The sequence below is a fragment of the Thunnus maccoyii genome, chromosome 6, assembly GCF_910596095.1.
Source record: "Thunnus maccoyii chromosome 6, fThuMac1.1, whole genome shotgun sequence".
NCBI lineage: Eukaryota > Metazoa > Chordata > Actinopteri > Scombriformes > Scombridae > Thunnus > Thunnus maccoyii.
This window is the reverse complement of record NC_056538.1, coordinates 30065001-30077200: the sequence shown is the minus strand read 5'-3', so window position 1 is coordinate 30077200 and position 12200 is coordinate 30065001. Positions and strand designations below refer to the sequence as shown.

The 12200-nt window shown below is 40.9% G+C and overlaps 1 protein-coding gene across 4 annotated transcripts in view; it reads right to left on the bottom strand.

Annotated features, from left to right (window-relative positions):
* Positions 1-12200, bottom strand: part of actn4 (actinin, alpha 4) — a 56709-nt gene that overhangs the window by 5875 nt on the left and 38634 nt on the right. For 2 of the 4 annotated variants that reach the window (XM_042413927.1, XM_042413929.1), the window contains exons 5-17: positions 11097-11184; positions 9998-10076; positions 9777-9858; positions 8280-8365; positions 4019-4111; positions 3789-3914; positions 3498-3602; positions 2905-3052; positions 2617-2767; positions 1910-2018; positions 1564-1704; positions 1174-1356; positions 508-642 (exon numbers count right to left, since the gene is read on the bottom strand). In XM_042413927.1, coding sequence (XP_042269861.1) covers positions 508-642; positions 1174-1356; positions 1564-1704; positions 1910-2018; positions 2617-2767; positions 2905-3052; positions 3498-3602; positions 3789-3914; positions 4019-4111; positions 8280-8365; positions 9777-9858; positions 9998-10076; positions 11097-11184 — 1526 coding nt within the window. Of the gene's footprint in view, positions 1-507; positions 643-1173; positions 1357-1563; positions 1705-1909; positions 2019-2616; positions 2768-2904; positions 3053-3497; positions 3603-3788; positions 3915-4018; positions 4112-5887; positions 5974-8279; positions 8366-9776; positions 9859-9997; positions 10077-11096; positions 11185-12200 lie in introns of all 4 variants that reach the window. The other 2 variants (XM_042413926.1, XM_042413928.1) reach the window with 1 other exon arrangement.

The following is a 12200-nucleotide window of genomic DNA, read 5'->3' as shown; positions in this document are numbered from 1 at the left end:
TCCTTCAAAACGTGACGTCCACCGTCGCGCGCAGCACGATGCTAAATCTTTAGAGGGAAGTATGAAGCCATCCTCTGCACCGCATACATTACTGTAGACACTTCTTATAGTGTTTACATGATACTGACCCTGTTCTTCAGTTGACACGGCTGCATCTTTCTACTTCAGCTGAACAAAAACAACATTAGCGGCTGCGATCTTGCTGGTGAGTGTTTCACTTTAACAAAAGGACTCACATCGCTCGGTCTGCTTGCATTATCATGAATATTTGTAAATATTATAAATAAGGAAATTAGAAAAATGCACAAATGAGCTCATCTATCTATAACAAACTGTAAGCAGGGTTCATAACATTCCTGTGGACAAAACTCCTAAACCCTGTTGACTCTTGGCCTGGTGAGCTCACTGTTTTACAATGTTGGCCTGAAAAACTGTGACAAACTACAAGCAGCTGAGCAAAGATGAACCGCTTCAACGCAGCGCTCGAGCGCCGGGCTAATCCATTACCTCCATCTTGGTCTGTATCCAGGGGCCGACGATGTTAGCTTGAGTGGCGAACTTGCGTCTCAGATGGTCGTTGGACTGCTGCTTGGAAAGCTCCTCCTGCAGGGCCTGGTCACGCTGTGGCACCAGCTGCTGCGCCTGCAAACACACACACACACAAAGTCAATAGAAACACTCTTTAGCTGTAACAGAAACCACCTGTAGATGCATCTACACACACAAAACACCAGCTGGAGACAGTCATTAAAATCTTCCAGACCCCCGGAGGCCGTGTCAGAGGTGCTCAGCTTGTGGAGCATCTCGCCGCTGTTACACGGGCAAATTTTGTTTCGTTTAAATAAATCGAATCAATGACCGGAGCAAAAGTGATTACATCACCTCTAAATAAATATTGCATTGCATTAGTGTTCCTGTTTATAGCTCTGTTATACACACTTCACTACAGGCTAACATTTGTGACAAATTAGACCTGCATCTAGTGGCTGCTACTGTTATTAGTTTACTGCTCTGAGGTTATTAAGCTGAGAGTGTATCACCTTTAAACTCATAATAAACTCATAATAACAGCCTCTCAAAGACTGTTCCCCTGAGAAAGATTCACCACAACGAACAACGAAGGACAGCAGAGTTTCAGGTATAAGAAAAGTGACGACCCGGACTGTACTCTACCTGTTCCCATTTGTTGTCGATGCTCTGCGGTGTGATGGTGGTGTAGGGGTTGGTTCCGCTCAGCTTGATGCCGTTGTACTGGGCGATCTTCTGCACCTCGGCCTGGATGGCCTGGATGGCCTCCCGCTCCTTGTTGGCGTCTGGCAGGGTTGATTTGAACTGCTCGTGAGCTGTGATCAGACCCTGAGAGAGGAAAAGAAATGTTTGGTTTTACATCAACCAGACAGTATCTCACAAATAGTTTGTTTACTATTACATGAACTGTTTGTAGAGATTGTTGATTTGATCTCCAGTGCTGTAAACTTCAAATTTCTTTTGTGCATCGTTGGCATTTTTCTGGATCTCTGCAGTATCTTAGCCTGTATTTGTTCTTGTGTTTTGTCCACTTACCTGGATCTCCTCAATGTTGTGGACAATGAACATGTCCTGCAGGTCCTCCATAGCTCCCTCCATCCAGTTGTTGAAGGGCGCCGCCCTCTTAGCGTACTCCAGGTAGAGCTCATCTATCGACTCCAGCTGCTTCTCTGTCCTCTGTTGGTGAGGAGAGAGAGAGAGATAGGGGGGTTAGTTTGATATCATGTATAATTTACACAGGCTAGGGTTACATTGTAAGTGCTGTCGGGGTTCACAAAGCGACATCAGCGAGAAACTTGCACTTCAAACATGCCGTCTTGCTTTTAACTGGAGACAGACACCCTCTGATGAAATCACATCATTCATCATTCATCAGTCGTACCTCCAGTGACTCCCTGCGGCTCTGGGTGAGGGCTCCCAGGGTGTCCCACTGATCGCAGATCTTCTGACAGCGAGCGTTGACGCTGGGAGAGTCGTAGTAGTCCAACTCACTGGAAAACACACACACGGCATAGAGGAGAACAGAGTTTATTCCTGACACACAGCTACATAACAGAAATGATTAAATAATAAGACAAGGGTTGTTTAAGTGGTGCAGCTGCACTCAATTGTTGGCATCGGGAGAGAGCAGCTTTTTAAAGTTGAGACAAATTAAGAACAATTTGTGTACATTAGTGTCTGACAGATTGTGTGGGACTGCTACTTTAGCCATTTTATTGCTGAGTTTGTTTCCACAGAAGCAAGAAAAGTGACTTTTACCTACTTAATTCCATCTGGTCTATAGTGAGTCCATCTTATGTATTTACACAACATGACAGGACGTCTCATAGTGCTTTCATATTAAAATGTGCCAAGTTGACAATCAGAAAACTTTCTAAGAGTTGTTATATTCTTTGGTTTTAAAGAGGACGTATTATGCTTTTTGTAATTTCTGACATCTATGATAACCGTAGTCAAAATGCATCCTGTTGACAAGTGAAAAAAACCCAAACACACATACTTGTACTCTTAAACTAGATTTCTGTAATGGTTTATCTCCATGTAAAGCATTAAATATGCTGCACATTTAACTAGAACATCCCTCCTTACTTCAGTTCTTGTGCGATGGCGGCAATCTGCTCCACTCTGTCCTGATGGGCTGCCAGGTCGCTCTCAAAGGCCTCGTGTTTCCGTAGCAACGCCTTGACTTCTGACAGGGAGGCAGTCTCGTAGTCTTTCTGGGTCAACATGGCTTCCTTACCTGCATGCAAACACATTTAAAAGTCCTTTAAATCACATCCAACCTGGCAGTCGCTCTATGATTATAAGTCTAGTTTGTGCTTTAACTGTGTGTTGTTCATAATATATAAATATCTGTGTGATGTAGCATTTCTATACCGTCGGTCCAGGATTCGTGGATGGCGGCCTTCTGGCGGAACTTCTCGGCCAGGTGATCCAGTCTCTCCAGACGTCTGATCTCGTTGAGAAGCCACTCCTCGTAGCCTTTTTCTGCTCCCTCCAGAGTGTGCCACGCTCCGTTGATGTCCTGAGAGCAACCGACAGAAACCACTGATACCAGTCCTTCACTACTGGGTACATTATGGTACCAGTTTATCTGCCTTTGTAGTTCAGGAAAAATTAAGTTGCAGGCCATTTTATTTCTGTATGTGACAACAAAAAGCAACTTTTTTTTGGATCTTAAGACTTTAAAATGTTAAAATGCACCAAGAATGTTGCTGTTTATCAGCATGACAGGTCAGAGATCACTTTTTATACCAAATATATGTTTTTTTCAGTTTTGTTTGATGTCTTACTGTGTGCAAAGAAGCTAACCAGGACTCAGTTAGTGGGGCCCATGTGTCTCTTTGTGACAGAAGTTTAATTTCTTATAAAATAAAGCAGGTCTAAGTGTGATTTATCATATATAGTCCATAGCAGCTGGAACCTTATTTGCATGTTTTGAGTGATATGAATCATGTCTGCATACGTACAGACACCATGCGTCCCTCTGACGGCATGAAGGCAGGTCTGTTGCTGAGTCTCAGTTTAGTCTGCAGAGTGTTGAAGTTAATCTCCAGCTGACATTTCTCCTGGACCTGCAGACAGAAACAGAAGTCGGCTCAGTGATAGCGGACAGACGTAAACACGCTGAAACGCGCTATCAGGGAATAAATCCTAAAATAGCTCCGGGCTGACCGCATAACAAAAGCTAACGACTGTTCTCAAACGTCGCCCTGCATATTTTTGGGAACAGAAAAGCGCTGCAGAAGTTATTCTGAAACCTTGGGTGGTTTGTGGACACGGCGGTAGTCTCTGAAGTCCTCCAGTTTCTGCTGCATCTCGGCCATGGTTTTCTCTGGGGCTCGGTTCTCCAGCCAGGGGATTGTCCGACGGATCCACTCCAGCAGCTGGAGGGGCGGAGAGAGGAGGAAGACGAGGAGAACACAAGTCAGGAAAATATTGTTATCCGTGGAAAACGTAGACCAAAGATCTGACGCTGATTGGGACTCACATCACTGGCCAGTTTCTCATAGTCCTCCATCAGGTGCTCGTTCTCCTGGTTGACAGCCAACACTTTGCAGATACGATTGGCGGCTGTCTCAGCCTATCAAGAAACAGAATGATGAGTGGTGCTCACAGTGATTGGATGAAACACCGTCCCATGAGTCCACTCACTTTGCCTAAAGCTCAGTGAGAACATCCACCATGTTTATATATTTAAAACAAAATGCTGCAAATTAAACTCACTAAAAAACTAAACCTAATATAAGTGCTTCTTATTAGTACCTCAACCTTGTCATAATTTAAGTATTTGTGCGAACACACTCCACACACAAGCAGTGAACTGGAATAAATCTAAACACAAGGCCAGTCACATTATTATTATTATTAAAAAAAAGGCACACTGTAAAAAAAAGTGCATAAAAAAAGATTAAAAACCAAAAAAAAAGCCTCATTTGACTAATAAAAACATGCTTCCAGCTGCTGCTGATGGTTAGTTCAATGTGCCAGAGTCACGTTTTAAAAGCTCCATGCGTCTCCTGTCACAACTCAGGAAGTCAATCCATACATCTAGTTACAGGTTCATGTAGCGCTGTAGTCCAACACCAGAGCCTAGGATATTACACTACTGTACCGCTGGAATAAAAAAAAAAGAACAGTAGAAAGACTTTGACAAGTGGATTTAAGATTTCCTGCACAAAAAGCTTCCACTTTTTATTCCTTCACCATAAAAGCCTTGTTTGTTTTGTCATCTTTTGAGTTTAAACTTAACTAAAGCAATATATATATATATATATCAAAATAAAAGAATAGAATAAAACAAGTAATATTAAAAAATAAAAGACATAAAAACATCAAAATTCATTGCAACATATTTAGAGTTGGAAAGTGTTAATATTGTAGCTGAAGAGAGAAACTGGAGTGACATCAAGCAGTGTTTCCCACAGTAATAAACCAAAACAGGTCTGCTTTCCCAAAACCACATCAGTAATATAATCTTTCAACTTTTATTGTCTTCCGCTGGAGAAATACACGTTGCTGTAACTATTCTGGAGCGTGTGTGTGTGTGTGTTTGTGTTTGTGCGTCTTCGGTTGTCCAGCTGGGATGTTCAGTAAAGCTAGAACATGATCCCAGTGGAAACCCAAAAGAGCGCAAACTGACACCCACTGTAAGAGTTACTGAAGGCACAACATGGTATTTATTCAGTGGAAGAGCTCCGCCGATCGCGGCGCCAACATGACTTTGGAAGAGTCCAGACCGTGAAGTAAATCACTTTTTTTTGGGCGGAGAAAACACAGTCGATGTCCGAAGCATAGAAACAGAAGCTAGTGAAGAAAGTGTTTATCTCAGGGTTCCCATCCTGGTCCTGACCTGTAAATATTCCCGACGTTCCACTGAGTTTCCAAAAACTGTAAAAGTTGTTGAAACGTCGCCATGACCGCAAAACTGATCGTATATAAACAATCCGACTTCCTCTGAAGTTAGCTTCACTAGGGAGAAATTAAATAAAGCTAAAAACATTCCTCTAATTCTGCTACATTCCTGTGATTCAACCCACTTTAGATATTTACTAAATACTTTCTCTCACTGTCTGGAATATATAAGTATATAATAATTATAATTAAATATAAATAAACCTTTAATAAAGTGATCCTGTCTTCTTTGCAAGTTTTTATACTAGTTTGGTGTCGATGATTATCACGTCTTGTGTATTAGAGGACGCCTCCCTGCATGTTTAAAAGCATAAACGCTCTGAAACTTCATATGATGACCGATGGGAACCCTGCTGGTGTTTTTGCTTGCTTGTTTGTTTGTTTGTTTGTTTGTTTCGATGCTGCGGAGGCGTGTTGTTGTGAGTCTGAAGCGTGAGGAGCTCACCTTCTGAGCACCAGAGAAGGCGTGATAGAAGCAGGATACATAGGTCATTATAGCCTTCTCATCCGGCCTCAGCGTACCCACGATGTCTACACATCACCCACAGCAGCACCCAGCAGCACCCAGCAGGGCAAGAGAGAGACAGAGAGAGAGAGAGAGAGAGAGAGAAAGAGAGTGAAGCCAGAGCTACCCGAAGCTACATGGTCCTCGCTCCCAGCGGGATGTGAGAGCAAAGTGAGTTTGGAAGAGTTGAGCGGGCGTCCGCAGCTTCAAGCTCCACCTGTTACCACCACTAACACCCCCCCACACTGATGCCAGGAGGGCTGGGATGTGAGGGGGGGACCAGGAGGCGAGGAGAGATGAGAGACACTGGAGCCACAAGATCAACGTTGGGACACAAACACACAGATTAACCGCCAACCTGCGATAACCTGAAGAGCTTTATTCAGACTCTGATGTAAGTTGTGGTTTAGTTTGGTTTATTTAGCAGGTGAGAATGATGTCATTATAAATCTGGTTGCAAGAAACACTGAGGTCTGAAACAAACTTGTCCTCTTCCTGAAGTGAAGTGTAGTTGGTTCAGAGTGAAATAATGACAGGAAATGACTGAAACGATTAGCTGATGAGTCAATCATTTGTTTAAAGTCACTTATCATGAAAAAACTCCAAACATTCTCTGATTCCAGCTCCTCTATTGAGAAGATTTGCTACTTTTCTCTGTTTTATATTGTGTAAATGTTTGGGTTTTGGACTGTTGGCTAATTTGTGCTACTTTTTCACTATTTTTTGTACAAAAATTAATCAAAAAAACAACTGACAGAATGAAAAAAAGAATAAAAATCACTGGTTTAAACTAGGAATCCAGTTTGGACTCATTCAGCTGATTCTTCATATTTAAACATTAAAACAGTGCTGACATGTTTAGTCTGAACTTGAATTCACTACTTTGGATGTTTTTTTTTTTTTACTCCTAACAGTTCGCTGCTGTTAGAAGAGACTCAGATAAACATTTTTTAGCTTCAGTTCAGTTATTTCTCACATAACCAAGTGAACCAAATAAAACAGCCACACATCAGATGTTGAATAAACTCTTCGCTCAGGTTGACCGGGACTAAATAAAGTGTGATGTAGATAAATAAAGTGTGATGCTGGTGAAAGCAGTAAGTCTGATTTTGTTTTTAATAAAGTTTCTTACAAATAAAAACCGTCTCTGCACTCGACTTCGTGTAAATAATTCAAGAACTAGAACGAGAACAAGCGGTACATGGAACAAGTTTACACACACACACACACACTCATGCACAGCTGTCTATTTGTCTCTCACACACACACACACACACAAACAAGTTCTGAATGAGCCAGAAAATTAATTAGAGGAAGAGCAAAACAAGAGACGCATCAACTGGCTTCCTGTCAGAGGCCTACGGGGAGGGAAGAGGAGAGGATGAGGGGAGGAAAAATAAAAAGAAGAAGAGGAGGAGGAGGAGGAGGAGGAGGAGGAGAAGAAGAGGGAGAGGAAAAAAAAGTGAAGGAAGCATAGAGAGAAAGAGGAGGAGGAGGAGGAGGAGTAGACAAGGAGAATTACAGGAGAAGGATAAATAATAATTCAGATAACAGAAAAACACTTGCGGCCTGCAAAATGAAGACTTTGTTTTCTCTTCTATATTGTACGAGACGCAGTAAAGAACCAACGCTGTTATTTACACTGCTCTTCAAACGCACACTTGATTATTACTAATATTTAACCTGATTATACGAGTCACACTACGATCACTTCTCCCTCATCTTTCTCATGAAACACTTTAATATCTCCAGCACAGCAACGTTTTAAGATTGTCCTGAAGCATTTTATGAAGTTTTATGATGTTTCCTTCACATTTTTTACTGCATTCTTTCTGAAAGTAGGATGAACGATGACATAAATTTGCAAAACACAGGATACGTTCCTCTCATACAGTCCACAGAGAGCCGACCGTCTACAGGTTTTCATACCAGCTGATCATCTCAGAGGTGATTTCTTGGTTGGAATCAAAATCTGCAGATTGCCGGCCCTCCGTGTCACATGACTGAACACCTCTGCTCTAATATTTGCTTTATTTATTATGAATTAGTCAGTAATTTCACCTCTGCAGAATAAAACAAGCCAACAAACGTCTGTATCAAGTAGAAAGATCACTGTCTTCCTAATACTGCCTTCACCAGCATAGTTACTTTAACATCTTATGTGTGTGTGTTTGTGTCTCAACAAATCCAGCGTCCTTGTTGTTGTGGTCCACACTGCTTAGCAGCGCTGTCGAGAGAGAGAGAGTGAGAGAGGCCATGCCGGACAGGAAGGAGCGGTTGTTAGTAACGGGAGGTTAAGGGTCGAAGGGTCGGGGGGGAGGTCAGAGGGTACCTTCTGTGCTCCAGAGAAGGCATGGTAGAAACTGGACACATAAGTCATAATGGCTTTCTCATCTGGACGAGCAGTGTTCACAATGTCTACGAAGACGAGGGGAGGGGGGGAGGAAGACCATGGTTATGAAGACACACATGTACAGGCAAGACACAGGACACGTGATTATACACGGCAAGAACACAACAGGACATACGTGTAGGAACACACTCATATTATTATTATTATTATTATTATTATTATTATTATTATTATTATATTATTATTACAGGCTGGCAAACACGGAGACACTTCAACAAGCTGCTGTAGCTGTTAACAGCCAGACATCTAAAAACATGACGCACAGCCAGGCAAACACACTGTACACTGACGAGAGAGAGAGGACGAAGAACTGACGTTACTGTACATACAAGGGTCAGACACATACTGTACATTGTTTCACTATTTGTACTAAAAACACTACAGATGATGATGGTGCTTCCTCCCTCATCAAAGCTGCAGGAAAGCAGTCAGTAGACTGGACTTTATGAGCTGTTTTTTTTATCATTTGTCAGGAATATTTTTTAATTGAAATGCACTAAAATGTTTAGTGTCCAGTGATGCTGTAAAAGCTTAACATGATCCTCCGGACCAACAAGAATAAATTCTGCTGAGAGAAACTATCAGTAAGTTATTATCTATAAGAAAAATTATATAAAAAGGTATAACCCTCATACATACAGATTAAGACATATTCAGACAGTTTAATTGCTTTACAATCAAAAGCATCAGAGGGGACAGAGGTGGACGGGGGGGGGGGGGCTCCATCGATCCTAAAGATGACAGATTATCTTCTGCTCTAACAGGTAAAACATGCACATCAACAACATGGCTGTAAAGGAAGTGAAGCAATGATTAAATTCAATCAGGACAGGACGGACTGTATTTACATTCAAACAGCTACAGTGAGAATATACAGGAAGTACAGTGATTATATCAGCATTTACAAACAGTTTGAAGTTGCAATTTGAATTTTGGTCAATTTGACTTGACTCATCTTGCTCCACACTTAAGTTAAATGGAGCTGCAGTTAAGCTTAAGAGCACTACAACACATGGATTTAATGAGGTTTTGTCAGATTGGTCTGAGAATCTAAATTGTTAGAAAACCTGCTTGTCTACATAAACACACACTCTGAAACACACCCGAGTGCTGGATCACAGCTGTTTCAGTGCTTTTAGTAAAGCTGCAGTATGAACTGAACTAATGTAGATGAGATTAATACAAGAGCTGCAAAATTTAAAAAAATAACTTAAGCAGCTTAGTCAGACTACTGACATTATTAACAGTCACCTTATTGTGTGCATGTAAATACAGCCAGTTACTGAAAACAGTTTGCACTTTAGACAATTTAACAACAACATCGCTTACAGACATGTCAGATACACTTTTAACCTACACAGGAACAATAAATCTGCACATTAACAATGAACAATACATAATAAATTCCAGGCTTACCTTCTGCGTCCAACATCTTGGGGATGTCCAGGTATTTCTCAGCCACCTCGAAGGCATTGTTCAGATTGGTCACTGCGTCGTCCTGCACAACCAATCAGAGTGTCAGAGGACGACGAACTGGCTTAGATCGAGTGGAACGTCACTTTAAAACTTTATGACTAAATTGAATGTTTGAGTCCAGCTGTAGTGTGAGTGCAGTAAATGTGTGTGTGTGTGTTTACCTTTCTGAGCTTGTCGTAATCGATGAGTTCAGGTCTGTGTCTGTGGATCAGAGCGTTGAAGGCGAGACCGTCCTTCCAGCTGTTACACAGAGTGAAACAGTGAGTCATGAGGCTGTTTGGGTCACTAGTTACACACTTACGATTATGTCTTTCTTCTCTACAAGCTGCTATCATAACTGCCGGCCATCATTCACAGAGACTGTTCTGATCTACACTTTACATGTTCCACTTTGCAACAAAAACCTCTGACTGAATGAGTTTATTCTGTAAATTACAAACAGGCAGCAGGAATATAAGACAATATGAAATTATTATATAAAGAGCTTTAAAGTTCATTCTTGATCTTGTTGACAAAATATTCTTAACTTGAGGTTCACTGTCTGTCTAGATTAGGCTGGAATTTACTCAGTTCTGCCTTTTTTGGTCTCATAACTTGTCAGAGCACAACTTAAAAAAAACTCTATCAACTAGATAAATTTGAACTTTTAATCTACATAATCTAAATTTAATTCAGAATCTTAAATATTCTCTATAAATCAAATTTGTTTGACACAATATTTCTCTGATGGATTTACCTGAAACATAATTAAATTCCTCCACCAGGGGGCGACGTTTCTACAGATTGACAGTAGATTACTTTGGGAATATTTTATATATTCCTGGATTTGCACTGAGATTTTCATTCAGCATCAAACAGTCTCTGCTTATTGCAGCATCTCTGTCTATACATACATATAACACCAGGTGTGGCTGTGTCACTGCCTGTATGTATGTTATTGAGTTAAATTTCTCTCTTCATGCGGCTCAGGTTGCAATATCAGCATTTGCTCTGATATCATGAAAGCTGACCATAAATGCATTTTAGCAGAGTTTCACTGATGACCCATGAAAACCTAAATGCTGTTTTCCAACCTCAAGATCAAGAACAGGACTTCTGATGTAAAGGTTGAGTATTTATAATTTACCTATAGAGAACTTTCACCCTTTGAATGTGTTGAAATTTGGCAAAATGTTAACAGCTTTCATCCAAAAATGACACTACGAGCGGTCCAACCTTAGAGAGAGAGAGAGAGTGAGTGAGAGAGAGAGTGTTTGTTACCTAATGTGGAAGTTCTGCACATTGACATTCTTGTAGGGAGCGGTCTTCCTCTGGCACCACAAAAGAAGACCCTCCTTAGCCGAGGTCTCTGCGGGGAAGGAAGAGGATGACGGAGAAAAGGAAAAAGGGAGAAGAAGAAGAAGAAGGAGCAGGAGTGACGGGAGAAGAAATGTGCATTAGTCAGAAGTGAAGAAAGGTCTCTTCATCACATCAGATTAGAAGCTTGAATCATTTTATTCTGTAAACAACGAACAGGAAGACAGAAAAAATACTGCGATGCCTGTTTATAAGGGTTCTAAATATAAACTCTAGTACTTATATCAGTGGATGTGTTTGTTTACTACATGTGACTGAAGAGAAATCTGAAAAGTATCAACAACAAACCAGGAAAAAAAAATGAAAAATATGACTTGAAATGCTTCAGCCAACGCTCACCGCAGTTAATTCAACACACACAGTTTTAATTAGCGGTCAAAGTTATTACACTTCTGAGGAATAAAGATTCTGTCGTCAACATTTATCGACATAAAATTAACGGCAAGAATAAAATAAAAAACATTGTGGAGAGTGGAAGCGGTGCAGTGTTGATGCCTCGCAGTGTTAATGTTGAAATGATCAGTCGACTAATCGATTGATTGATTGATTGACAGAAAATGTAACAAAATGTGACAAAGATTCTCTGGTTTCAGCTTCTCAAACTGCTGCTTTTCTCACTTTTATATCATTGTAATGTGAATGTTTTGGGTTTTGAACCAAAAAATAATTATAATAGTTTGAAGTCATTATGTTAGACGCCGTTTTTTAGACTGAAATTATCGTGCAGCGTTTTTTCCAGAGTAACAAGACATTATGATGTAATTAATATCAGTTAAAACTGGTTGTAGCACTCAGTAGTTTCACATAATCAGTGTCTTACTGTGCAGTCATCTATGCCAGAACTGTTTCCCACTGTTACTCAGTGTGTGTGTGTGTGTGTGTGTGTGTGTGTGTGTGTGTGTGTGTGTGTGTTACTTCCACTCTACTTCCCACACTGCGTCTTCAACCTGCACATCTGTCTAAACACCGAAGATTCCTGCACATCTGTACGTTGGTTAATTAATCCTG